At 43.1% G+C, this 24,641-nt stretch overlaps 1 protein-coding gene across 2 annotated transcripts in view; it reads right to left on the reverse strand.

The window, feature by feature from the left end:
- The window catches only part of HS6ST2 (heparan sulfate 6-O-sulfotransferase 2), a 341,954-nt gene that overhangs the window by 315,866 nt on the left and 1,447 nt on the right, over positions 1-24,641 (reverse strand). For both annotated transcript variants that reach the window (XM_004379634.3, XM_004379633.2), the window contains exon 2: positions 24,054-24,572. In XM_004379634.3, the coding sequence (XP_004379691.1) occupies positions 24,054-24,572 (519 nt within the window). The remainder of the gene's footprint in view (positions 1-24,053; positions 24,573-24,641) is intronic.

Genomic DNA, 24,641 nt, shown 5'->3' on the forward strand with positions numbered 1-24,641 from the left:
CTTCTTTCTAGAGAGAGCCAGCTGTAAGCATTAGTCAGCATATGGAAAACCCTGGAAAGATGAACAAAGAACAACCCCTGCAACGAGTTACTAAATTAAAGGGGGGAAGCAAACGAACTCTACCAAATGTCAACAGAGCTCGCATTCTTCCCTGAATGCGGCCACACTCCAGCGGTGGGAGCTCCGGGATGAGAGTGGAGGTGGGGAAAGGGATGGCTGAAGAGTGGAAAGGAGCAGGGAGATAGATCACTCACCCCCTCTGCCCCCCCAAAAAAACCTCTTCCCTCCATCTCCTACAGTCTGGCCATTCCAGATACAGTAAGTCTCAGCAAGCAGAGTGTGCATCTTTGTTCAGGCCCAGTCCTGGAAGCATGTCCCTTTGTTACAGCAACAACCACCCCAGGAACTGCTGCATGACCAGCTCCATCCTATTCAGTATCAGTGAGGCTTACACCACAATGAAAATGTGCACACACCAACCATCTACCACACTCCAGCTGAAAGCTCAGTCAGAAAAATCTGACTGCATAATGACTTTTTAGGAATGAGATTTGTAACAAATTGTTACTCAATGTACACTAAAATTCTCAGTAATTCAAATGAAAAAGGATCTGGGATTGACTGAGCCCAGACTAGCTAATATTTTCATTAGATAACAGTGAGGCATTTCATCTGACACAGAATCTTAAAGAATGAATATCGTTACTGAGGTTTGACTAGAAATGACATGAAAAAGCTTATTTGACTGTCTGGTCCAGGAGCTAAACAGTCATAGCATGTTGAGTGCATGGCCAGCTGGCCAGCTGACTTACTGGCTGGATGGACAGAGGGATGGATGGCTGGATGGCTGGACGGCTGGACGGCTGGCTGCTGGCTGGCTGGCTGGCTGGATGGATGGATGGATAGATGGCTGGATGGATGGATGGATGGATGGGTGGGTAGATGGATGTGTGGATGGAAGTGTTGATGGGTGGATGGATGGCGAGCTGGATAGATGAATGAGTAGATGGAACAACATCTGTAGGCAGCCCTATCTGCACGGGTTGGCCCCTAATACCGGTCCACCACCACTTAGGTCTTTGGCCACATTGTTTTGTCCCTGCCTCTGTTCTGACCCAATATAAAGGCAATCTAGTCAGAGAGGGGCAGTTGCTTTATCCTACATTGAAGGTCTCTGAACAAGGCACTGGCATGACCAGAGATGTGTCTGAGAAATATCACCTTGGCTGCAGTGTAGAGAATAGAGCAGATAGGAAAGACCCAGGGAGACTAGATAAAAGGCTACTGCAATAATATACATGCAAGAAATGAAGAAGGCTTTAGCTAAAGTGGTGGCAACGGAAACAGAGCTTAGCGGTGAGAGTTGGGACAGAGGAGATAGAGTCAGCAAGACTTGGTGATGGATTGGATTTTAGAGGTGAGGCCAAGAGCAGGGTCTAGACTCTTGCTACTCCAAGTGTAGTTCACAGACCAGCAACATCAGCCTCACCTGGGAGCTTGCTAAAAATGCAAACTCTTAGCACCTACCCCAAAGACCTACTGAATCAGAGTTTTCATTTTAACAAGATCCCCAGGTGATTTGTGTGTACATTAAGATGTAAGAAGTGCTGGTTTTGAGAATATTCATATTCCTGGAAAGGCTGACTATGGTGCCATGCACTAATAGAAAATTTGGTTTGGCTTTTGACAGATTAAATGTATGGTACTTGAAAGTTATTATTTTGCTTATTTGACACATATTAATGGACAAAGACACGGGAACACAGGCATGAAAGACACAGTTCCTGGCCTTAGAGAGCTCACATTTGGTAAAACAAATTTTTAAAAATTACAGTAAAAAAGCTGTAGACAGAAAGCAGCAGCTCTGTTTTAACAATTAAACACTCTTTAAAAAAAACTTACTAGGCAGATATGGGAGCAGCACCCTGGCTCGACCAAAAGGGCATTTCTCTGTTCACAGGTACTCACTGATGCTTGTTTCCTTCATTTATTCCACTCCTTCAATTTCAAATCATTGCCAACCAGTGAGCAAAAGTCATTAGAGTCACAGGGCCATGACCTTGTCCAAAGATGTCCACCATTTCAGCGACTCCCTTCTGTTGGCAGAGCAACACTTTCCTCTTCAATTTCTTCAATGTCCTCTTTTCCATCTATGTTTATTTACTATTGTTATTAACCCCTGTTATTTGGGCTGTGGGTTTTGCTCCCCCAATGACTCATTTCTTGGTAATGTATTTCTACCTGCAAAACCACAGACTCTTCTTAATTTGAGACCAACGTATCTCTCAATAGAGCTCAAAATGCTTTTAAGGCATAATCTAATTATCAGCCCAGAATTTCCATGAGTTCAGTGATGGTAGGTATTCATTTCCATTTTGCCATTAAGGAGACTGAAGCAGAGAGCACTTTAGGGGCTTTGTCCAGAGTGATTCAGCTGAGCTTGGAATGGAACCTGGGTACCTTTACTCCAAGGGACAGTGCCGTCTACTACTCGTAAACAGATTACTTAGATACACAATAAAAAAAAAAAAAAAAATTACCAGGCATCAGGAAATGTCCACAGCACTCCATAAAACACTTGTATCATCTGGATTTCTGCAAAAATGTAAACTCTCCCTTTAGTATCCAACACTAGATTGAATATCTTGCAAAGATGACAAGATTTCTTACAATAACTAGTCCCCAGTTAAAATCTATCATTGGGTAAAGCCTGTTCTTCAGCTGTCCCACATCATCAAAAGCAAGCTACAATACCTAAAATTCTGTAAGTAAGGCAATCCTTCTCAGGTTGGAAACCAGGAATATTTATGGGACTCATTGAGACTACTAATAATACCAAGCTTTGGCTAATATATGTAAAAATCAGGTAATATAAATATTTTGAGACCATTAAAACATTCCAAGCTAAAGAGAAGAGGAACAACAGCTATAAAATCATGGCAGTTGACACATTTTAGGTTATACATATGCATATTTGAAATAGTGGGTAAGTCATCAATTAAGTGTGTGCCTATAAGCTTGGGGCATAAAATTGGATATAATCAATCCTGTTTGTCTTGAAATTTAAAAAATAATTAAAAATAAATTTTATTCTTGAAACACAAACTCCCTACATTGACTCAAGAAAAGATAGTGGATGTCAACAGACCCGTAACAAATGAAGAGATTGAAGCAGTAATCCAAAAGCTTCCAACAAAAATAAAAGCCCCGGACCGGATGACTTCTCTGGGGAACTCGACCAAACATTTACAGATGAAGTGATTCCAATCCCACTTAAACCTTCCAAAAATTAGAAGAGGAGGGAACACTTCCTAACTCATCCTATGCGGTGAGAATTACCCTGATAGCAAAGCCAGACGAAGACACCACAAGAAAAGAAAGCTACAGACCAATATCCCTAATGAACATAGATGCAAAAATACTCAACAAAATACTAGTAAATTGAATCCAAGAACATAGTAAAGCATTATACACCATAATCAAGTGGAATTTATCCCAGTAATGCAAAGGTGGTTCAATATTAGAAAATCAAATGATACAATACTCCACACTAATAGAATAAAGGTAAAGAATCACATGATCATCTCAATCAATGCAGAAAAGGCATTTGACAAATTTCAACATCTTTTCATGTTAAAAAAAAAAAAGCTTAACAAGATAGGAATAAAAGGGAAATTCCTCAATACAATAAAGGACATATATGAAAAATGTAAATGTTAACATCATACTCAATGAAGAAAGTCTGAGGGCTTTCTCTTTAAGATCAGGAACAAGACAAGGATGCTCATTCTAACACTGCTATTCAATATTGTTCTGGAAGTTCTAGCCAGAGCAAACAGGCAAGGTGGGAAAAAAAAGAAGAAGGTATTCAAATCAGGAAGGAGGAAGTGAAACTATTCCTTTTTACAGATGACATGATTCTATACATCGAAAAGCCCAAAGATCCCACAGGCAAGCTATTATAACTAATAAATGAATTCAGCAAAGAGGTAATACAAGGTCAACACACAAAAATCAGTGAGGTTTCTATGCATCAGCAATGAGCAAGCTAAAAAGGAAACTAAAGACACATTACCATTTACAATAGTGTCTAAAAGATTAAAGTACGCCACCAGGCTTTCCTCATTAGTCATTAGGGAAATGCAAATCAAAACTACAATGAGCTATCATTTCACACCTACTAGAATGGAGTCCTGATGGTACAGTGGTTAAGAGCTCAGCTGCTAACCAAAAGGTTGGCAATTTGAATCCCCCAGCCGCTCTCTGGAAACCCTATGGGGCAGTTCTGCTCTGTCCTATAAGGTTGCTATGAGTTGGAATTGACTTGACAGCAACAGCCAGGGTAGAATGGCTAAAAGCAAAAACAAAAAACGGAAAATAATATTTGTTGGCATTTGTAGAGAAATTGGAACTCTCATAAACTGCTGATGAGAATGTAAAATGCTGCAGTTGCTTTGCAAGTGGTTTGACAGTTCTTCAAAAAGTTAAACATAGAGTTACCATATGACCCAGCAATTCCACTCACAGGTATACCCAAAAGAATTGAAAACAGATGTTCAAACAAGAACTTGCACTCAGATGTTCATAACAGCACTGTTCGTAACAGCCAAAACACAGACACGCCCAAATGTCTATAAACTGATGAATGGATAAACAAATGTGGTGTATTCATTCAAAGAAATACTATTTCACAATAAAAAGGGATGAAGTATTGATACATGCAATAGCACGGATGAACCTTAAAAACATTATGCTAAGTGAAAGAAGTCAGACATAAAAGGCCACATGTTGTATGACTGCCTTTCTATAAAACGTCCAGAATAGGCAAATCCACTGGACAGAAAGTAGATTAGTGGTTGCCAGGGGCTGGGGGAGGCGCATGGGGAGTGACTGCTAATGAGTATGGGGTTATTTTGTGGGGTGATAAAAATGTTCTGGAATCTGATAGTGGTGATGGTTGCATGACTTTGTGAATATGTTAAAAACCACTGAATTCACTTTTTTTTATTAAGAAGAAAGGCTTCCATAGTTGCACACTATTTCAATCAGACAACAACCAGGACAACTCTTAAGTCTATCTGAGAGAAAGGTTCCTTAGCATATTATTGATTCCATGAAGTAGTTTTCTAACTGAAAAACCTCTAAGACCTTCAAGAGAGGAGGAAGAACAACAGGAGGAATGCTCTCCAGGCAGAGACTTCAGGGCTCTTAGGTTGCAGGATGCATCCCAGCGGAGCAGACCACAGGGACAGTATGAGGGTCCCCACAGGGGTGTCTGGGGCTCCTTCCGGGACATAGGTTGAAGGGGGCAGTGCTGTGAGCTTTGAACAAGGCTAGGATAGTTAATGAGCAGCTTTCTGGGCTCTCTCTTGACGTTCAGGCTTGGTTTTCAGCAGCTACCAGCAGTGGACAGGGTTTGTGTCTGTCCACCTCCACTGGCATCTCCTGGTTGGTTCAGTCCCCATTTAGTCATGCTGTTGGTAGCATCCACTTCTTCTGGAGGTAACTGTAGCTCCTTCTCAGTTTCAGGCATCAGCTCCAGGGCAAGCGAGTCTCCGTAGCGTTTTTGGTCCCTCTCGACTTTGGTGGTCTCCATGCCCCAGGCACGCCCAGGGCAGCAGCCCATGTGCACTGCAGCTCACATCCTGGCAGAACTGAGGACTGTCGCAAGAGTGGTGGCTCATCACATCAAAGTTATCCAGGGCCTAAGCCCAGGCCTGTGCCTGATTCAGGCCTGAGGGCATGTCAGGCTCTGGATATGCCCACCTCCAAGACAGCTCATCCAAGGTCGAGGGACAGAGCTCCATAGCATCACACTCCCAGCCAGACCAAGCCATGTAGCTGGCCAGTTGTAGAGGCTGGCAAGTTCCAAGTCAGTCAGGCAGGCATCAGGCTGGAGGCTTCTCCTGACTCAAGTAGCTGCAAGGGCTGATGAACCCCAGATTGGGCAGGTAAAATGGCAGGCTGCTGGCTCACAGGCTACGGAGGCCGACAAATCTCAAGATCAGCAGGCAATGTGGCAGGCCGGTGGCTCAAGTCCCAAGAACTGGAAGTCAGATGATGAGCCAGATGCAGGATCCAGAGCAAACAAAAGCCAGAGAGCTTTGCCAGAACATCCACATATATTGGATGCAGGCCACACCCCCAAGGAAACTCCCCTTACAACTGATTGGCTGATCACATCAGATGACATCATGGAAGTGATTACATTATATTACAAAATGAAGGATAACTAAATCATTAACTAACTACCAAACTACATCATTACATAACTGCCAAACCACTGAGAATCATGGCCCAGCCAACTTGACACACAACCTTAGCCATCACAGTTGAGGTTGGGAAAGAGAGTCTTGTGGCTTATTTAGAATTGTAATTTGTCTATTTTCATCTCCACTAGATGATCTAAATCATAGGAAGACCTCAAATTCACTATGATTTTCATACCTAAAGGCAAAATGGGTTGAACCGATGCCACATTTTCAACTCTTTTTCTTGCAGGACCCCTATCTTGGTTTATGTATTTATGTGCTTTCGTTTATTAGTTATTCCTCCTTATCTACTTTCCCTCATTCCATTCCAATTCCTCCCATTAGCAACTATATTAAAGGGTGAATATTATGGTATATGAATTGTATTTCAATAAAAATACATTAAAAATTAATCATAGACTTAAATGTAAAACTCAAAAGTATAAAACTTTTACTTAAAAAAAAGGAGACAATCTTCAAGATCAAGGACTTGGCAAAGAATTCTTAAACTTAATACCAAAAGCATGATCTATAAAAGGAAAAATTGATAATCTGAACCTCATCAAAATTAGAAATGTTTGCTTTCTCAAATGCAATGTGAAAAAGATGAAAAGGTAAACTTCAGACTGAGAAAAAATATTCGCAAACCTCGTTATCTGACAAAGGACTAATATCTAGAATATACAAATAACTCTCAAAATTTAACAATTTAAAAAAAAGCAGGGACTGAAATCAGGAAATGAGCAAAGGACATGAACAGACATTTCACTGATGAGAATATAAAACCAAAAAAACTAAACCCATTGCCATCAAGTCAATTTTGACTCATAGCGACCCTATAGAACAGAGTAGAACTGCCCCATAGGGTTTCCTAGGCTGTAAATCTTTATGGAAACACACTGCCACATCTTTCTTCCATGGAGCGGCTGGTGGGTTCGAACTGCCAACCTTTAGCTTAGCAGTCAAGTGCTTAACCACTGCACCACCAGGGCGCCGAAGAGGATACACAGTTGGCAAATAAGCACATGAAAGGATTTTCAACATCGTTAACCATCAGGGAAAAGCCAATCAAAACCACAAATCCATATCACTACACACCTGTCAGAGTAAAAATTAAAAAATAGTGACAACATCAAATGCTGGCAAGGATGCAAATAAACTAGATCACTCATACACTGCTGTTGGGAATGAAAAGTGGTACAAACACACTGGAAAACAGTTTGGTAGTTCCTTAATAAAATGCTAAACATGCAACTACCTTAAGACCCAGCAATTGTACTCCTGGGCATTTATCCCAGAGAAATGAAAACTTAATATCATACAAAAGCCTGTTCAAGAATGTTCGTAGTGGCTTTATTCATAGAACCCAAAAACTGCAATCAGCCCAGATGTTCAACAGGTAAATGGTTAAACAAGCTGTGGCACATATATCCCATGGAACACTACTCAGCAATAAAAAAGAATAGACTATTGATACACTCAACAGCTTGGATGAATCTTGAGGGAATTGTGTGGAATGACAGGAGGCACCTCAAACCAGCTCTCACTCCAGATCCACCTGAATCTTGGTGACCCAGCAGTTCAAGCTGAAAGCCTGACGTTCTCACCATTAAAGCCGCCACTGTTTACATGGGGCCATTGCCTCCCTCTAGGGCCCTGAAGAAGGAGCCCTGGTGGTGCAACTGTTAAGTGCTCGGCTGCTAACCGAAAGGTGGGAGGTTCGAACCCACCCAACAGCTCTGTGGGAGAAAGGCCTGGCGATCTGCTCCCATAAAGATTACAGCCTAGAAAACCCTAGGGGGCAGTTCTACTCTGCCAGGTGGGGTGGCTATGAATCCAAATTGCTGTCCTGATGGTCCTCAAAGCTTCTTCAACCATCACAAGTGCAGTCACAACGTTTGCTACATCTAGGAGGGGAGGGCAGAGTCACACTAAGAGGCAACCTGCCATTTAACTGTGGCAAAAATTTATCTTTCTGTGATTCCCTGTTTAAACCAGATTACTTCAACCCATACTTTCCCATTGGAATTTCACTTTCTCAAGACCAGTCTTAGCTTCTGCCATTTCAGTTGAAACTCTTACCATCTGAGTATTTCTACCTGTTTGATGTTTTGAGGAACATTTATTTTCTTTCTTCCAGGTTTCTTGTGCTAAGCTAAAGTCAGAAACCATCAAACTATATAACCAAGAGCCAACTGATACAGCTGTGCACACCTGGGCTTTGTGGCAAGTTCGCTGCATACAAGAGCTCCCCTCCATTAACAAGAAAGTGCTGAACCCTGAAGTCAGACCCCAGCAAAGCAGAAGAGCTGGATTTTGTGGTCCCAGGCTTGTTTGCTGTCTGCATGGAAACCTGACCTCTGTGACATTTTCTAGGGAAGACATTCCCAGCCAAAGGTCACAGCCCGAAACCCCCTCCCAGTTCCTGGACACTGAAGCCATAACCTTCCCGTGATGAATAATGGTTACATCATCATGGTTTAAAAGGAAGACAAGCCTGACATTCGAGGTTGGGGCAGGGGAGCATCTCAATCCTGCTCATTCCAATACAACCAATTTTTTTCAAAAGGAGAGCTTGTCCATGAAACTGCTAACTTCCATGCATACCAACCCTGTATGCATATAGGATGTGTGCCTACAGCCTTTTATTTAACATTCAGCTGGACTTTGGAAATTCTAAGGCACTTTCCTACAAGGTGGTTAGGTGAGGGGCCTGCAGCACAGGACACCCTCATTGAGCTGCGCTTAGCAGGTTGCATTTAACAGTCTAGCAGAGCTGCATACCTTTACCTCCCACCATGTTAAAAGCAGACCCCTTCCCGTACAGGAGGAACTGCTGGAAACCAAGAAGTGACTTCAGACTCATCCTAATGGATCTCATGACACTCAGGTCTCTAGGCCCCTCACTAATAATTCGTCAAGGCCATTTGGAATAAATAGACGTTTCCCTCAAAGCAGCATGTATGCAAATGCTGGCACTTTAAATGGATGCCATCCTTAAGTGCATAAACCAAAAGGCACAGGAGCAACTGGATTAGAAAAGCAAGATCTTCTTCTTAACCCCTCTAATTGGCATTAATCACCAAACATCGTCAAACACACATCACTCGCTGAATTATTTTGTGTGCGCACGTATATGTCTTTATAACTTCACAAACATATAAATGAGAAGGAGATGCAGATTTAACGGACACCCATATGGCAATAAATACAAAAGCTGCCAGAAGACTGTAAAATGCTATACTAATGCTAAAATACAGGGTCGCTATGAGTTGGGATCGACTCGACAGCACCCAACAACAACGTTAAAATCATCTTTTGTTTTTTGCTTTTGCTTTTTGCTTTGCTTCCAAGTCACTATGAACAAACTGAGGGTGGTGCTAAGAATGGCTCCACACCTACAGGGAGAAATACACACAATTTCTCCAGCAATGCAAAAATTCTGAAAAATCACACTGCTTCAACTCCGTATTCTCATATTAGTCTAGTTTTCTTTCATTAATTTTATAGTGTGTTTATGGGTAAAATCATTTCTATGTGTCCATTAAAAACCTGATGGAAGTAATTATTCATAAATAACCTATTACACATCATTCATCCCAATATGCTTCATTTCAATACTGCTTAGATGAGTTGGAGCTGGCCTATTATGCTCTTAGAACATGCTGTACCACTTCTGGCAAAACCAAACACAAAAATAATGAGTGTATTTGCCTCACGTAGTGTATCTTGGCAAATATGCTCAAAAAGTCTATCTTTAAGACGTTCTACCAGTTAATCTTCCACTTAGCAAAGTCTCAACCATGAGGCATCTGCTGAGGTGGCCATCTGAGTGATAAAAAGAGCAGCCTACTTATAGAAAGGAGTCCCTGAGTGACACAAACAATTCAGCGCTTGACTACTATGAAAAAGGTTGGCAATTCAAACCCACCCAAGGGCGACTCGGAAGACAGGCCTGGGGATCTGCTTCCGAAAGGTCATAGCCTTGAAAACCCTATGGAGCAGTTCCACTCTGCACACATGGGGTCACCATGAATCGGAATCAATCCAACAGCAACTAACAACAACAAAGACACAGAGACAAGCAAGCACATACAGCGGGGAGACAAATACTATCTGAGGAGGACAGAGGCAGATGAATCCACAAGCCCAGGAACTCCGAAAATTGCAGGCTACTTTCAGAAGCTGAAATAGACAAAGGAGGACCTCTTCCTAGAGTGTGAATTTGGACTTCTAGCCTCCTGAACTGTGAGAAAATAAATTTCTGTTCTTTAAAGCCACCCACTTGTGGTATTTCTGTTGCAGCAGCACTAGAAGACTAAGACAGGCATCTTATTGCAATTCTTCCATGCCCTCAACCTAATTTCTTTGTGCCCTCCCCCACAATAATATCAGATGGGTAGGCCCATGCTAATTTGCACATTCTCTTTAATGACGCTTTTCTAAAGCTGCCTCTTCCAAACGGGAGAGAATGGTCTTATTCCTATGGGGATTTGCCACCCTCTCTTGGTTATTTCAGTAACAGAATATACTTTTATTATCTTCATGATGAGCCCCTGGTATAAGAGGGCTCACTAAATGGGCTCCTGGATTCGTTTTCTCTAGGCTCCCTCACTCAGTTTTCTGAAAAGTGTCTTTATTTCACCGGCTCCTTGTACTTCCAGATTACATGAGCTGCCCTAGCTCACTCTTCTCTAAAGACTGTGTCTAGACAGACCAAATGCCGTGAAAAACAAGAGTCATTTATCCAAGAAACAGGCCGCAAAGAGCCAAAGCAGTACAACCGGCATTGTCAATGAGACAATCACCAAAATTCCTGAAGGAGGAAGATGCATGGCCCCTCACAAATCTTGTGTAGTGTGGGCACCATATTTTAAGACCACATGAGGCAAAAATCAGAATACAGTTAAGGTCCTCATTTTCCTTATCTCAGAGAAACCAAATCTTCCCGCTAACAGGTATCTTTTTCTTTTTTAAATTTCCCCTAAAACATTATTCTTCTACTTAAATGTGTGTTGAAAGCACTGGAAATAACTTGCTACCTAAATCTTTATTTAAGAGGGGGAAGAAAAAGCTATGGAGTTCGCCTCTAAAGAATGAATTTCATTTAACTTTTTTAAAAAGGTGCTTTTAAAAAAATCAGTTAACATGTTGGATCCTGATATATCCAGATAGCCACTTAGTTCTCCACTCCACTTAGCCTGTATAGACACAGCCACACACACACACACACGCACGGACACAAAATAAACATAAAGGCTTTTGGAGAGTTGTCTGGGAATTTAGCGAATAGTAACATATACCAGACAAGCCAGGGGGCCTGACTGGTTTTAAATGCCAGTTCCAATACTAACCAGATGAATAGCTTTGGGCAGGTTATGTAACTTCTTCAATACTCTGTTTTCTCATCATTAAATGAGTTTTTTTAAACATATACCTTGGAGGGTTGTTCTGAGGATTAAATGAGAAAATCTATGTTGTGTCCCTGGCACAAGTACGGGATATATATATATATACACACACACACACACACCCCCGATAAACAAACCTGTTGCCATCGAGTCGATTCCAAGTCATAGTGACCCTATAGAACACAGTAGAACTGCCCCATAGGGTTTTTAAGGCTGTGATCTTTATGGAAGCAGACTGCCACATCTTTTTCTCACGGAGCAGCTGGTGGGTTCAAACGGTGCTTTCGGTTAGCAGCCCAGCGCTTAACAACTGGGCCACACACACAGTCAGATAAGGCTTGTTAATCATGTTTTCCAGATCTTCTGTATTTTTACCCGTTTTTTTTTGGTCTATTTTTATTTATCACCTACTGAAGGAGTTAAGATTTCACAATTTCCCCTTATAGTTCTGTCAACTTTTGCTTTATAAATTTCAAAACTATGATATTAGGTGTATACAAGTTTAGAATCTTTATATCCTCCTCATCAACTGAACTTTTTATTACAATTCAGTGATTCTGTTTATCCCCAATAATGCTTTTTGCCTTAAAATCTATTTTGTTTGATATTAATTTAGCGACATCAGTTTCCTCTAGTCAGTGTTTGCATAGTATATCCATTTCTGTCCTCTCTGTGTCCTTACATTTGAGCTTTGTCTCTTACACACAGCCTATAGCTGGATTTTGTATTTTCATGCACTGTAATAATCTGTATCTTTTAATTGGTGAGTTTGGTTAATTTCTATTTACTGTAATAACTGAGGAGTTAGCTGCCATGATCAAAGGGCCTTTTAAAAGTTTCTCTGGATTGCCTGGCTCTAACTTGGTCACCTTAATCAATTTCTAAACACTCTCTGCTTGCATTCTCTCTCCTATAGGAAGTTAGCAAAAGCCCAATGAGCTCCATGAGTGAACTGGAGCTGATACTACACTGAAGATTTGTCTTTTTTAGTACAGTTATGGGAGAAAGTCAATTAATGCAAGGAAATGGTGCACACAAGCCTAATCCATTTGTGGTAAATCAATGTATTGCACATTTCAATTGCTCTGTATTCCTTCAGAAAAGTGCATGGAAGTGATTCATTAGAACTAAACTCTTCACAAGAAACAGACCAATTCTCTTAGGCTCACTAGGGCATCTCTGCTAGTAAAATTTAAAAAGCAATCAAACTGAGTAAGTCCTTTTTGCAGACATTTACATCGAGGAAGAACATGAGTCTTGACGATTCAGAGTAAATGAAGGGCAAATTATTCTCTATAATACAACCCAGAATTGAAGCTTAAATTGTGACTGAAAAAGAGCCCACAGTTTAATCAGAAAAATACATTTACTGGTAATTTCCATGAGCTCTTATTTGATATATTTGTATCATAGTATAACAAGTTCAGAACTATTGCTAAGTTATAAATATGGAATTTATGCAGAACTTGCATGTATTGAATTTTACTTTGAATTTGCATGTGTGCCTATATTTGAATATTTATAATGGTCCAGAAAAAGCACAGTGGAATGTGCAAGACAGATTTATTTAGTGTAATGCTCTGAAATGTGTCAAAGTCTTCAACACTGTTTTTAGAGGCAAAATGGCAGAAATAACAAATGGGATGCAATAAGACCAACTGAATAATCTGCAAAGTCCAATACCTAGTAAAATTATAAAAGCTCTTTTGCCAATAAATATTTCACCACAGTTTAGACAAATACTTCTCTAAGCTTCAATGACATTGTTTTAGATGGCATATACTATTAAGTGTATTATCCATTATGATTTAACGGATGGGGAGAAATTCCCATCCATACTTTTTTTTCTAAACTCAATGACTAAATACCTCATTTTATTTGTCAGGGAATATCGATATTAGATTTTCAACTGTGAAACATGTTCTTCATACTGTCAAAATAATTTGTACCTATGGTGTAGTTTCAATGGAGTCTGAACAATAAGATCAGACATCCAGAATAGTTGGGGGGATGAAATGTTCTAATCAATTTGTGGTTAACTGAGGGTAATACTCTTCCTGGTGAGGCTGCCCCAGCAGAGTGGACTCCCCTTCTCTCCAGGATCCCAGCTCTTAGTTATAGATGTTTAGAACTATAGCCCTTTACCAACCCAAGACTTTACTATTATAGCCAGATCATCAGCTCTAGCATCTGCGCACTTAGAAAGAGGTTCATGTAAATCTCAAATCCAGGCTGTCTTGGGTGGCTCTGGCTGAGCAAAATAAACCAGTGAAGGCGTAGGCATTGGATATCAAAATCTCATGCAAAAAGTACATCTCAGACATACTTAGGCAATGACAGAAAACTACTCAAGTACAAAACATATTTCCCCACAGATCAACCCCTGATGGTTTCTGATGCTAAATTATTCTTTCTGAAAGCTTCAGATAAGAAGGCAAAACCTGGGGTGAGGGAGGTCAAGCCAAGGAAACCTATCCCTGGCTTCCACCTATAACTTCAGAGTTTAACACCATTCCAATCGCTTGGAATCTATAGCTGCCCAGGGACTTAGTCAACCAGGATGTTCCTATAATAGGTACAATCATTTGGGGGAACTCCTCTTATGTTTCATAATATTGCAGTAAACTCGACCAAAGTCAAGGTACACTGCAAAAAAGTCTTAAAATTCATAATATCAAATATACACAAAGGGTTCTATTCAATTATTTTTTTGTCTACTAATTCTTTAGAATGACACATTAGGCATAAAGTCGTCCTGCGAAACCAAACCTACTCATTGCTTTGTCTTCAGTGAAACTCAGAATATTGCAAAAAAATGCTGTAGCTTTGGCTCCATGTACATAGCCATGACAATCAAGCTGACGGTCCAGTTGTTTCAGTCCTCTTAACATAAAATTCAGATTGACCTTATCAACTGGGCAGTGATTAGTTATAACATCAAAGCTGAATAGATAGCCAAATGGTGATTTCCGTGGCCAAGCACAGAAACAGGGTACATCTGGTTAAATCAGAACCAAACCCAAGGCGGAACACAGGAGCTATTCGAGTCTGTGAATCGAACGCCTTTGGGTCTTGACCCCTACTTAGTTGTGCAGGATTTTCCAAAAGTTTCAGTGCCCATGTCCTCTCCATGGAAATGAACAAACCACTCACAAGGGGGAAAAATACAATAGAAAATCGGTATTTAAAAAAAAATACTGTTTCGTGAATATTTGAATTTTTCCGAGAAACCTCTTCAAATATATTAAACAAACAAAAACAATAAAATCCAAGGTCAATATGGCCATACAGAAACAGGTACACGTATGTGCTGCTGATGGCACTGTGAATTTTCACACTCTTCCCAGAGAACAACCTGGCAATATATTGTTCAAGGCCATCATACTTCTTGAACGGCATCCCACTTCTGGGAATATATCATTAAAAAAAAAAGTCAAAAGGAAAGGTAAGTTGGCTATTTGTACTAAGCAGCTTGTAACAGCAAAAACCTGGATGCAACTAAATACCTCATAATCAAAGGATGGAGAAATTAACCACAGTGTATCCATCAAAGAGAACATTATGTAACCACTCCAAATTATAAATGTGAGATGACCAATCCACAGAACAGCATATAGCAAGATAATGCTAAATCAAAAAGAACACCAAATAGTAACTTCACAATGACTCTAACTATATAGGAATTATCTATACGAGTTGATAACGATCAGAAAAGAACAGAGAAGGAAATTTGTTCTTCTTAGGCAAAAGGGTCCTATGCTAATTTTTCAGCATTAATAATTATCAATATAAATTACCCAATTAAAATGATCAAAATCTTTAAATGGCCATGATTCTCTTTGGCTCTCAGATTTTTCACTGCGTCTCTTCACATTTGCCTACAAATTTCCTTTTGTTCCATATCCCAAGTCAAGAATAAACAATCTTCTGCAATAAGCAAATCTATGCAAACACTGTCCCCCACCCTCTCCACTCCTAGTTGAATCTACTAAAAGAAATTCAAAGAGGAACAGAAAAGAGGAGGCTGACTGGAGTGAATTGTTTTCAGACCTGCAGCCTGTTTTGTGAAGGCCACCCTTGTTTGCTTTTGGCTAGGAGCATGGCTGCACATGCTCCCTTTCAGTAACTATGTTGCTTTACACAGCAGGTGGATTCAAACCGTCTTGGAGCCCAAGAGGAACGCCAGGACCAATATACAGGTTTCATTGGACTAATCTCCCCCTCTTTTATTTTCAACTGCGCACCACTGTTAATTTCATGTCCCATTTAATTTTTAAACAGAAGAAACACTAACAATGCACTCCAATGTCTCTGTACTGTACTGGTGTAAGAGCTCCATGGCTTTGGTGGAGATATGATAACAGCCCATCATCCGAAAAACCTACTGCTGATGCCTGACTGACTCATCACCTTTGCCTTTCAGTCTGAGGGCTTATTTGACTGGTGCTGGTTTCCTCATTAAGGGCTCCCAGGATATCAAGAGGCGAACGAAATAACCAGCCATGGTCTTCAGGAACTAAAAAGTAAACACAAGTGTAATTTCTCACAGCCATAGTCAAACATCATGTTTAAAATATTAAATGTTTGTTTTTTATTATTTAAGTAATACCTACTCATAAAAGAAATTCAAAACCTTCAGAAAAGCAGGAAAAGAAAATAAATCACTAATAGATCAATTAGGTTTGTGGGTGGCACAAGCAGTTTGCACTCAACTGCTAACCTAAAGGTTGGCAGTTCCAATCCACCCAGCAGAACTGCAGAAGAAAGGCCTGGCGATCTGCTTCTGTAAAGACTACAGCCAAGAAAACCCTATGGAGTAGTTCTACTCTGCAACATACGGGGTCACCAAGAGTCGAAATTCACTTGATGGCAACATTTTTTCTTTTTTTTTGGTTAATGGATCTATTAATATCCTGGTATTTCTCCTTCCAGTCTTTCTTTTATGCTTAAATGGGGGGAAGGGTGAAAAGTTGATTTCTCTCTCTCTGTTTTTTTTTTAACATAGTTATAGCCATACTGGGTCCACAATTTTCTTTTCCCCTTAGCATTCAATCACCAGCAATTTTTCATACTCTATACGCTATAAAAGGACATTTTAATGGCTCTGTAATAATCCCTCAAGTGGATGTACTGAGATTCCTTGAACCATTCTCCTCTGTATGAATGTTCAGGTTATTTCCAATGCATTGCTCTTCCAAATGCCCCGGTCAGTCTCCTAGTATACATCCTCATAACTCCCTGTACTTTTTCCCCGTGGCACTTCTTACAATTTAAAGTAATCAATCATCTGTTTCATGCCTCTCGCTCTCCCACTGGATATTAAGCTCCAAAAGAGCAGGGATCACGTTTTTCTAGTTCTTCACAGCGTCCCCAGCACTAGCACAAGTGCCTAGTGCACAGCCGATAATAAATGTCTGTTGAATTAATTAATTAAATGCATGTATAGGATGTTTTCAAGTAAATGACCAGAGAGGACATTATGGGTTAAAGACATAAATATGCTTAAGGCTCTCTATTTATGCTACCTAACTTATTTCCAAAAGGGTCGTTCAAATTTAAATTCCTACTTTTTCATTACATTCATCATTATATTATGTTTGGCAGCACTGGGTACTATCTTTCGTTTGCTGGTGGTGGTGATATGTATATATATATTTTTAAATCGTGTTTAATTAGGTAGGCAAAGAGGATATGTCATTACTGCTTAAGTTTGTATTTCTTCTACCAGAGTGACTGGATGGTTTTCCATGTCTGTAAACTAATTGTGTTCCCCTGTTGTAAACTGTCTATTCACGTTCTTTGTTATCCTAATCAATTCATGGGAGTTCTTTATACAGGAAAGATGTCAGGCTTTGCTGTATTTGTTGTGGATATTTTCACCAGTATGAGGTATGCCTTTTCATTTTGACTATTTTTGACAGATAAACATTTGTCATTTTTACGTAACCATAACTGTCGATCTTTTCCTTTATTCAAACACCGTTTTCCTTGGCTAAGAGCCCCACATGTAAATTGCAGCTATCAGTTACATAATATCATCAATTATGAATTCAGATTAGCTAGGTTCATAGACTTCCACTATGCAACTAAGCCTTAATCTTGTCCCTGAGCCCCTGTCCCCACCACCTTGTAAGTCCAGACAACGTGGGCTAGTCACAACTCTTTAGCCTCCAGCAGAAACTAGATCCCCTTCTCAATCTCCCCATTTGGTCAATGGTACCACCTCCACTCCAAACTAGAAATCTAGAGGTACGTTTAACTGGACCTTCCTTTACCTTTGTGTTGTTCACCTTCCCTCCATCCAAGGGCTACTAACACTCACTGGTGTTCAACCATATCATTGCCACTCCAGGCCCTCCCCAATGATGCCCCACTGCAGCTAGCTCCTCAACCCTTCCCAAGCATGCACCTTCTCAGTTCTGGCCAGACCAGGCTAGGACGGGCTGATGGACCACACATTGCCATGAGGATGCCATGCCCATCCTCAATGCTGTCTTTCTTCTAGAACCCACCTATTCCCAGAGGCCTTCCCAAATACATCTCCCTCTTTTCTGACCTGTTTGTCATGCTTTAGAAGGAAAAGAGACTTACAAAGCATCTCATCTGAATCTCTCATTTTAGACAACTGGACAAGTAGTGCCAGAGATGGGGAGGGAATTTTCCAAATCACACACTCCTCCCCCACCAGCTGACTATACTAGTCCCCCCACTACCAAAAAAAAAAAAAAAAAAAAAACATTGCCCTGGAGTCAATTCTGACTCATAGTGATCCTATAGGACAGAGTAGAACTGCCACATCGGGTTTCCAAGGAGCGGCTGGTGGATTCGAACCGCCGACCTGTTGGTTAGCAGTTGAGCTCTTAACCACTATGCCACCAGGGCTCCAACTATACTACAAGGTTCTGCATTTCACACTCTAATCTTTAATGACTTTAGGCTAAGATGGTGACCTTGGCTTTTCTGGTTTGTCTCGGCTCTAATTTTACCCAACCACTAGCACTGTGCTGGGGCACAAAAGTTATTCCACCAAACTTGTTGATTAGAATTAAACCTCAACATAAACACATGGACTTTACTCTAGTTTTTGGTTAAGTGTATAGCATTTTAATGACATTACTGATTTTCAAATTGTTTCCAAACAAAATCCATCTTTTTAAATTAAATATCTAAAATACCAAATTATTTTGCTCTACTATAAGCTCCACGAAAGGAAGAACAATGTGTCTTCCCTGGAATATAATGCAAAGTTCATAAAATTTTAATAAACGAATGAAGGAAGGGATGGCTATTCTTTTAACTTCATTTCATACTACTAAAGTTAACTACTGATATCCATAAAAGACAAACTCTAACATTTTAATCATCACATAACAGCACTAACCTAAAATTATTACTCCAAAACCAAACCAAACCCATTGCCGTTGAGTTGATTCCGACTCACAGCGGACCCTATAGGACAGAGTAGAACTGCCCCATAGGTTTCCAAGGCTGTAAGTCTTTACAGAAGCAGACTGCCACATCTTTCTTCCAAGGGGCGGCTGGTAGGTTGGAAACGCCGACCTTTTGGTTAGCAGCCAAGCACTTAGCCACTGCACCACCAGAGCTCCTTAAAATTATTATTAAGAAATGCTAATTCTAGTGGCCTTTTGCACTACCTTGAGAACTTAGAGCTCTGTTGGGACCCCAACAATATGCTTGCCATCCATGCAGCAATACCATAAGTGCTGAAGTCCTGCAGATGTTATCATGATAGATTCCCCTCTCCTCCTGCAAAACAGGTGGGATAGGAGTATAACAACTCCCATCAAAAATGGCTGCAGAAATACATCACCAGCTACGCAAAGCTACCCCAGTGAGAGCCCAACGAACCTACAGCCCGACAGACCACAGGGACAGCACTGCTGGCCGTAACAGCCCATCCACTTGCTGCCTCACCCACCCTGGGCCACAAGCCTGCCACGTCATCCTGTGCCCCAGCAAAATCAAGAAAGGGAAGTGGTGGGTGGGTGGGTGTGTGATGTGAGGCATGATCAGGCACATGCACTACATCATTCTTAGTGGTTAAGAGCTCTGCTGCTAACCAAAATGTCAGCAGTTCAAATCCACCAGCAGCTCCTTGGAAACCCTATGGGGCAGTTCTATTCTTTCCTATAGGGTCGCTATGAGTCAGAATTGACTCGACAGCAATGGGTTTTTTTTGCGGGGGGATTAAGACATACCTCTTTCAAAAGAGACCCACCATTTAAAAAGAAAGAAAGCAAACTTCTCTCCATCTGAACACCTTTTAGCCCTATCATGTCAGTAATATCCTACTGGATTTTACATGACAATTAATTACTCTTTAGTATGGCTGGTGAAAAATTTAGAGATGCTAAAAGTCTAGGATGTAATGTGAATATGGTGATGAGATTCTTTCAATAGAAACATTTGTGACTTGTACAGTCCTGGAACCGTGACCCCCCAGGTACCTCCCAGCCCTCGTGTGGCAGCCAACACAGTACATGGTAAAGACGAAGCTAGTGCAATTTCTTTGGGTCCAGTTCTGAATTCCTCCTATAGTCCAAGTTGCGCAGCAGACTTAGCTACAAACAGAGAATCCGGCCTGAGGAAAGCCTGCAGAATTTGGAGTTTTAACAGCTGGTAGGCAACAATGTTTTGATACATCATCAAAAACGGTCTTAGAAATTCTAAAAAGAGCAGGACCCCTCTCTGAGCCCCAACAACATATTGGCAGAAAGACACATGAAATGCAATTTCTAATTCATTGAAAGAAATATTATTCTTAAAAAGCAACTGAGTCTTTTGTCAGCCAAGCACATTCTTTTTGCCCTCTCCAGAAAATGTGTTCACATACATTTCTACTCAGCAGTATGTATCACCCAAGCACTTGACCATCAGCTGAGGCAGGGCAGCATCTCAAACGTAGCCCTGGGAACAGGATTCAGGGTCTTGGCTGGCTGTCATGATGGCCTGTCATGCCCCCTCCCCACATGTGGATAGGTGGCTGTGTCAGGGGGTGGTCCTTGGCAGTGCTGAGGGCTTCTCCTACCCCTTATCCACCAGGCTTCATTCTCCTCCCTTCCCGCCCAGCTTTGCAGGGATTTCCAACATGGTAACAAGAGGCCCCTTTGCACTCTCGCCACCAGACCTATTCCTGGTGAGCATAAAGCCTCAGAGATGTAGAAAAGGTCTGTTCTTCACCCAAAGGATTTGACAACACTGGTCCAATCACTTTGTGATAAATACTAACGTGCATTACCTCATTGTGTTTTCACAAAAACCTTTGTCCCTCAAGGTTCAGCCAACAGGGCAAGGCGTGTGGAGTCAGACACTTCTGGAGTCAGATTCCTGCTATGCCACTAAAGAGCTCAATGACCTTGAGAAAGTCCTTCAGTCTCTTTGAGCCTCACTCTCATCTGATAAATGGGGATACTCAGGCCTACTCTGTCCTCCTCCCCAGACAGCGCAAGTGTACAGAGGAATGCCCAGAGATAAGGGACACAAAACTCATCATAAACTAGAGTGCACTCTCCAGACAGGCTCTGGTCCAAGGTCACACAGCTGGTTCATGGCTGGCTTGGAACTAAGGTCCAGGTGTCTGGACTCCCAGGCCAAACAGACGGAGCTGATGTTCCCCTCAGTTCAGCAGAGCACAGAGACCACCAGCTGGCATGGAGAGGCTGCTCCACATGGCTGATTCTCTCATCTCCTAGGACCAGCCCCTCACCCTCACACATCACTGCCAGCGCAGCTGCTGTGGCTTCTAAATTTTCACACACACATACACACACACACACACATATACACACACTCTCATGCACACATGCACACCTTTGCTCATATAGATGATCAGAACCCACAGAACTGGTCCTGCAAGCAGGGATTTGTCAACATTCTGGAACCCTCAGGCTATCACTATTCTTAGAGATGAAGATTTCTGGCAGTGGGCAGGAATTAATGAAATAAAAAGGTGCCTTTGGGGTAGAAATGTGTTTCTCTAGCAAATATGATTTCCTTTTTTGCAAATACCCAGTGACTCTGATTTTTTTTTTAAAGTGGTTCTTCTTTGATTAGACTAGATGGCACTGTGGTATCACCCTTTTTATGACCAAGGAAATCCCATTTCATTTCAAATCATTTTGCTTCAATTTGGGAGAATCCAAGAGGCCAGAACCTTCACTTTGAAGGGTTCTGTTTGTCCTAAAGAAAGAATCTGAAGAAATGTGCCAAAGGACAGGAGCCACCAAAGAGATAACAGAGACCAAGTCAATAATATGTGTTTATAGACCACATTACACCCTGGCCTATGTGTTTAAAAGGAATTGTAAAAGCACATGTGCCCTGTGGGACTCCAGACACAGCCACAACTTCAGTGGAGGCCAAGACCTGTTTTTCCTTCTCTGCCACAGTTATGGCTACGGGATCCTATTTTTGTCCAAAAATATCTTTTTTTTTTTTAATCACCACCCCTCACTACACCTACAAGCTCCATCAGCAAGAGAGACTATTTTCAATATAGTCAAATTGTCTAGGAGCTTCTTAAACATCAAAACCTTCCTGTGACAATGACTCACACAATTTCCCCAGTGGATTTGGGTGGCCACCTTCCTGGGGCTAAGGTTCTCTTGAGATCGGGGAAAAAAAAAATGCTGTTAGAGCTGGAAAGGAAATCAAAGTTGAACAGATGCTGCCAGAATTGCAGCATTCCAGAAGGACTACTACAATCGGAGGGAGGCAGTGAGGAGTGGAGGTTGGGTGTGCTAATACCCAAAACCAAACCCATTGCCTTCTAGTCGATTCCGACTCATAGCGACCCTATAGGACAGAGGAGCACTGCCCCATAGGGTTTACAAGACTGTGGTCTTTATGGGAGCAGACTGCCACATCTTTCTCCCACAAAGCGACTGGTGGGTTCGCACCGCTGACCTTTTGGTTAGCAGCTGAGCACTTAACCACTGCACCACCAGGGAACCTTCGGTTGTGATAATAGTTCCTTTAAATCTCAATGGTAACCACAAAGTCAAAGGGCTGCGCTCCCCTGCGGCTGGACAGAAGAAACCTCACCGGCTTTTGCGTCCAAGAACCACCAGCCAAATGCTGCCTTGTCCAGGAACCGAGTATCCCCCATGCCGGGGCGGGAGGGGATCCAGGCGGGTAGTCCCTGCAGCAGACCCTGATGTCACCCTGACAGGGAGGCGGGGAGCACGGCCATGCCCGCTCAGAAGCCCCGTCCCAGCAGTACCCTGGCAATCAGACTCACTGCTTCCACTCCCGGGACTCGCCGCCCCCGCCCGGATTTGTTTTAAAGAGACTGGCGAAACCGGAGCCCTGACTGGAGCAACTGTACCCCAACTCTGCCCTCCGCCCCGCCTCTCCTACTGCACTCCATGGCCTCCAGCAACGGGGCATTGCGGCTGAAGGGAGGAAAATCTCTCTTCAAAAGCAACTGGCTACCGGCTCTTCATAAATCAGCCCCTTTCCGGGTCAGCCTCGGGTTCCCGGCAGCTGTGCTGGCGGCGCCCCATGCTTGGGCGCAGGCTTTTGTAAACCAAGTGGGGCTCCTCAGGATAGAACCCCACATAGGGTCTGGGGCAGCGTCGCCGCATCACACAAGTAGTCTGCTCAGCCTGCCCCTCGGCTGCCACCCAGCCCGTCAAGCGCCGCGAAGGCCTCCGGTGCAGCCAGTAGAGAGGCGCCAGCTGGCCACCGCGAGCTCTCCTGAGGTGTCTTCAAAACAGTGGCAGGGGGACACCCACTGCCCCAAAAAGGTCGAGCCAGAAAGAATAAAAGGGAAAAAGCAGAAAGACAAGCAGGAGAGGGAAATGGAGGAGGAAGGAGGAAAGAACGAGCAGCCAAGGGACACCTACTCTCCCCGGGAGAGTCAAACTAGAAGGGGGGGGAAGGGGTGAGAAAAGTCCGGCGGGGAGAGAGAAACAGAAAATGTAAAAGGGAAAGAGCAACAAGAAAAGCAGGAGAGGGAAAGGGAGGAGAAAGAAGGAAAGAGCAAGTGGCCAGGAGTGGGAGAGATCGGGAGCGCTAGAGGGAAAGCGAGCGAGAGGAAAAGAAAGCAAGAAACAGCGGGGAGAGGATGCAGGCGCGGGAAGAAGGCCGAGAGCGGGGACAGGAGACTTCGATGCTCCGCTGCAGAGGAGAGGGAGAGCGAGGAGGAGACAGAGGAGGCACTCGGGGTCGCGGCACGGAGAGCGCTCCAGGGCCAGCTTTGCATGCGGTCGCCGGTCTCCGCGTCCCCAGCGCGCATCCCCACCCACCGACCGGCCGGCCCGGGCCGCAGCCGACACGCACTCTGAGGCCTCCAGAGCTTCCTGGGTCCCCGGAGGCCGGCCGCACCTCCCCACGATCCGGCCGCCCTCGGACGCGGGCGCGCACTCACCTGGCGGGTCTCAGCTTGGCGTCGCGCTTGCCGTCCACCACGGTGGGCACGCAGCTGGTGAGCTCGGTCCAGTCGGCGTGGAGCCCACAGCTCCAGCCGGTGGAGAACCTGGAGAAGAGCCAGGTCTCCCGCTTACCCGGCCGGTGGCAAGTGCATTTCTTTTGGCCCACGCGGCACTCGCACGGCTGCTCCAGCTGGATGTTGCGAACCAGGTGGCGGCCGAAAGTGGTGCCCCCGGTTTTCTGGATGTGCAGGAACACGATCAGGTCATCGCCCTTGATGTCGAAGTCTACCTTGCGCAGGAGATCGCCGCGGCTGAAATTGTAGCGGGGCACAAACCTGGCGGAGCTCTCATCCTCCGAGCGGTACGGGTCCGGCACCGGGGAGCTGAACGCCTGCAGGCGGAGGAGCTGGCATTCTGTGCCGGGGCACACGTACTGGAGGACGATCACGGCAAAGAGGAAGAGCATCACCAAAGCCAGCAGCAGCTTGTTGGATTTCTCATCCATGTTCCCGACGCTGGGGGAAACCCAAGCTCGTTACGTCAGTCCCGCAGCTCTGCCCGCGCCGCCGCGCGCCCGCACCGCC

This window comes from Trichechus manatus, unplaced genomic scaffold, assembly GCF_000243295.1.
Source record: "Trichechus manatus latirostris isolate Lorelei unplaced genomic scaffold, TriManLat1.0 scaffold00066, whole genome shotgun sequence".
NCBI classification, from domain to species: domain Eukaryota; kingdom Metazoa; phylum Chordata; class Mammalia; order Sirenia; family Trichechidae; genus Trichechus; species Trichechus manatus.